General features: G+C 61.9%; 1 protein-coding gene across 4 annotated transcripts in view; it reads right to left on the bottom strand.

Moving 5' to 3' along the window:
* Positions 1–212: 212 nt before the first annotated feature.
* Positions 213–1872, bottom strand: part of LOC122250910 (uncharacterized) — a 158194-nt gene continuing 156534 nt past the window's right edge. For all 4 annotated transcript variants that reach the window (XM_086545960.1, XM_043012639.2, XM_043012642.2 and 1 more), the window contains one exon: positions 213–1872. This exon is cut by the window's right edge and continues 1632 nt beyond it. In XM_086545960.1, coding sequence (XP_086402086.1) covers positions 770–1872 — 1103 coding nt within the window. In that variant the 3' untranslated portion in view covers positions 213–769.

The raw sequence follows: 1872 nt of genomic DNA on the forward strand, positions 1-1872 counted from the left end.
TGTTCGATCTTTGATTATAATCTTGTTATCATAATCAGTACTCTTCAGACACCCCTCAGAGGGATGTGAACTAGGCGAACTTAGAAGGATGAAAATTCAGGTATAACGATAAGAAAGTATTTTCCAAGTTAGCGTGATCATAGCATGACACATGTGATGCATGTAATGTCTTTTAAGGGATTAGAACTTGGAAGGATGAAAATGAAACTCTATTCTAAAAACGTATTTTATCTTAAAATATAATATAAAAGTGTTATAAAGGACTTAGCATACATCTGTCATTCATGGCCAGGCACAAGCGCCAGCCAAGGGCGTATGTACATGACTTACAGTAGACAAGAGGCCCATTGCAGCACCGCCGCCGCCCACCCTTCGCCGTGCCCACCGGAGCAACTCGGTGGGCGGAGGGGTGGGCGGCGGTGGGCGAGGTGGGCCCCCGTGAGCAGTGGAGCCGGTGTCAGCTCCCACCCGTCCGCGCCCTGAGACTTTAACAGTACTGTTGCACACCCGATGCACGCGACGCTCGCACACTACGCTACACATCTCCAGTCACTCGGTTCTGGCAACGAGGCCGAACGCTCAGGATTCATTGTCAAGTTTTGCGCCGACGGCGATCGGCGCTTCATCCGAACAGGCGTAGGCCGCGGAAACGAACTCTACGGCCTGGGATTCCTCTTTGTATTTCTCTCTTTTTCTTCCGCTCCCTCGCTGGGCACTCGCGCACGGCGCTTCCACTAGTGTCCAAGAGGCCTCCCAAGGAGCACGAGCCTCAGACCACCGTCTCCAGGTCCTGCAGGAGGTGCGGCGGCGGAGGGTCCTTGTGGCGCGGGGGGCGAGGCAGGTGGCGGCGCAGGCGGCGCTGGCGACGGGTGGGGGGGTCGGGGGTGGTGGAGTGAGATGACTCGTGGGGTCCCTGAGGCGGCGGGGGAGGGGGCGCGCGGGGGCCCCGGGCCTGTTGGTGCCGGAGCCACGCGGTCACGTAGTCGTGTGACCCTGGGTGCAGCTGCAGGAGCCGCGCCATGCCGGGCCCGCGACCCACTGGCCACGTCGTGTAGGTAGAGTGTGAGTCTGCGGACGCCGAGCTGAGCGTGTCCGCCGTGGCCGTGACCTCCGTGTCCGAGGGATAGTCCGTGCTCGAGCCTCCGCCTAGGCCTTCGCAGGAGCGGCTCAGGGAGCCTCGCGCCGCGTGGCTCCGCGCCAGAGGAGTCGTTTGGTATCCTGAGAGCACCGGTGGTTCTGGCGGGGAGGCGTGGGTGAGGCAGCTGGTGAGGAGAGGGTCGTGGGCGTGAAGGCAGGCGGCGCACACCACACGGAACCTCTGGACGCCGCGCACGAGGGCTACTCGGGGCGCCGACTCGCAGGCGACCTCGGGCGGCGCCTTGAAGATATGGGACACGCCCGACGCCTGGATCTTGGTCTTGTATTCGTGACACGGCCGCACGACGTCGCACTCGACCACCTCATCTGCTCGAACCGGGTCAGCGCGAGTTTCCCGCCGCTGCTCTCCTTCGCCCTCCTCCTCCTCCTCTTCTTCCTCCTCCTCTTCCTCCTCCTCCACGTCGCACGGGCCCTCGATCCCATCGAACAGCTTGCAATGGCAAAATCCGTTCCTGCACGACGTGTGCGAGGCGAAGGAGACCTTCGCCGTCGGCGGGGGAGTGCGCGACGAGCGCGGGTCTTGGCTGGCCATGGCCCTGGCGCTGGTGGTGGCGCGGTTGATGGTGCCGCAGGAGAGCGAGCTGAAGCTGTCGGAAAAGGAGCCGTGAGCTCGGTGGAGCAGGTCGTACTCCGGAGGCAGCTGAGGCGGGAGTGTGTTTGTGTTGCGGGAGTTGAACGAGCCGTTGTCCGTGGACGACCGTTCGGACTTGGCCA

This window comes from Penaeus japonicus, unplaced genomic scaffold, assembly GCF_977035675.1.
Source record: "Penaeus japonicus unplaced genomic scaffold, GWHDUDI00000001_assembly GWHDUDI00000017, whole genome shotgun sequence".
NCBI lineage: Eukaryota > Metazoa > Arthropoda > Malacostraca > Decapoda > Penaeidae > Penaeus > Penaeus japonicus.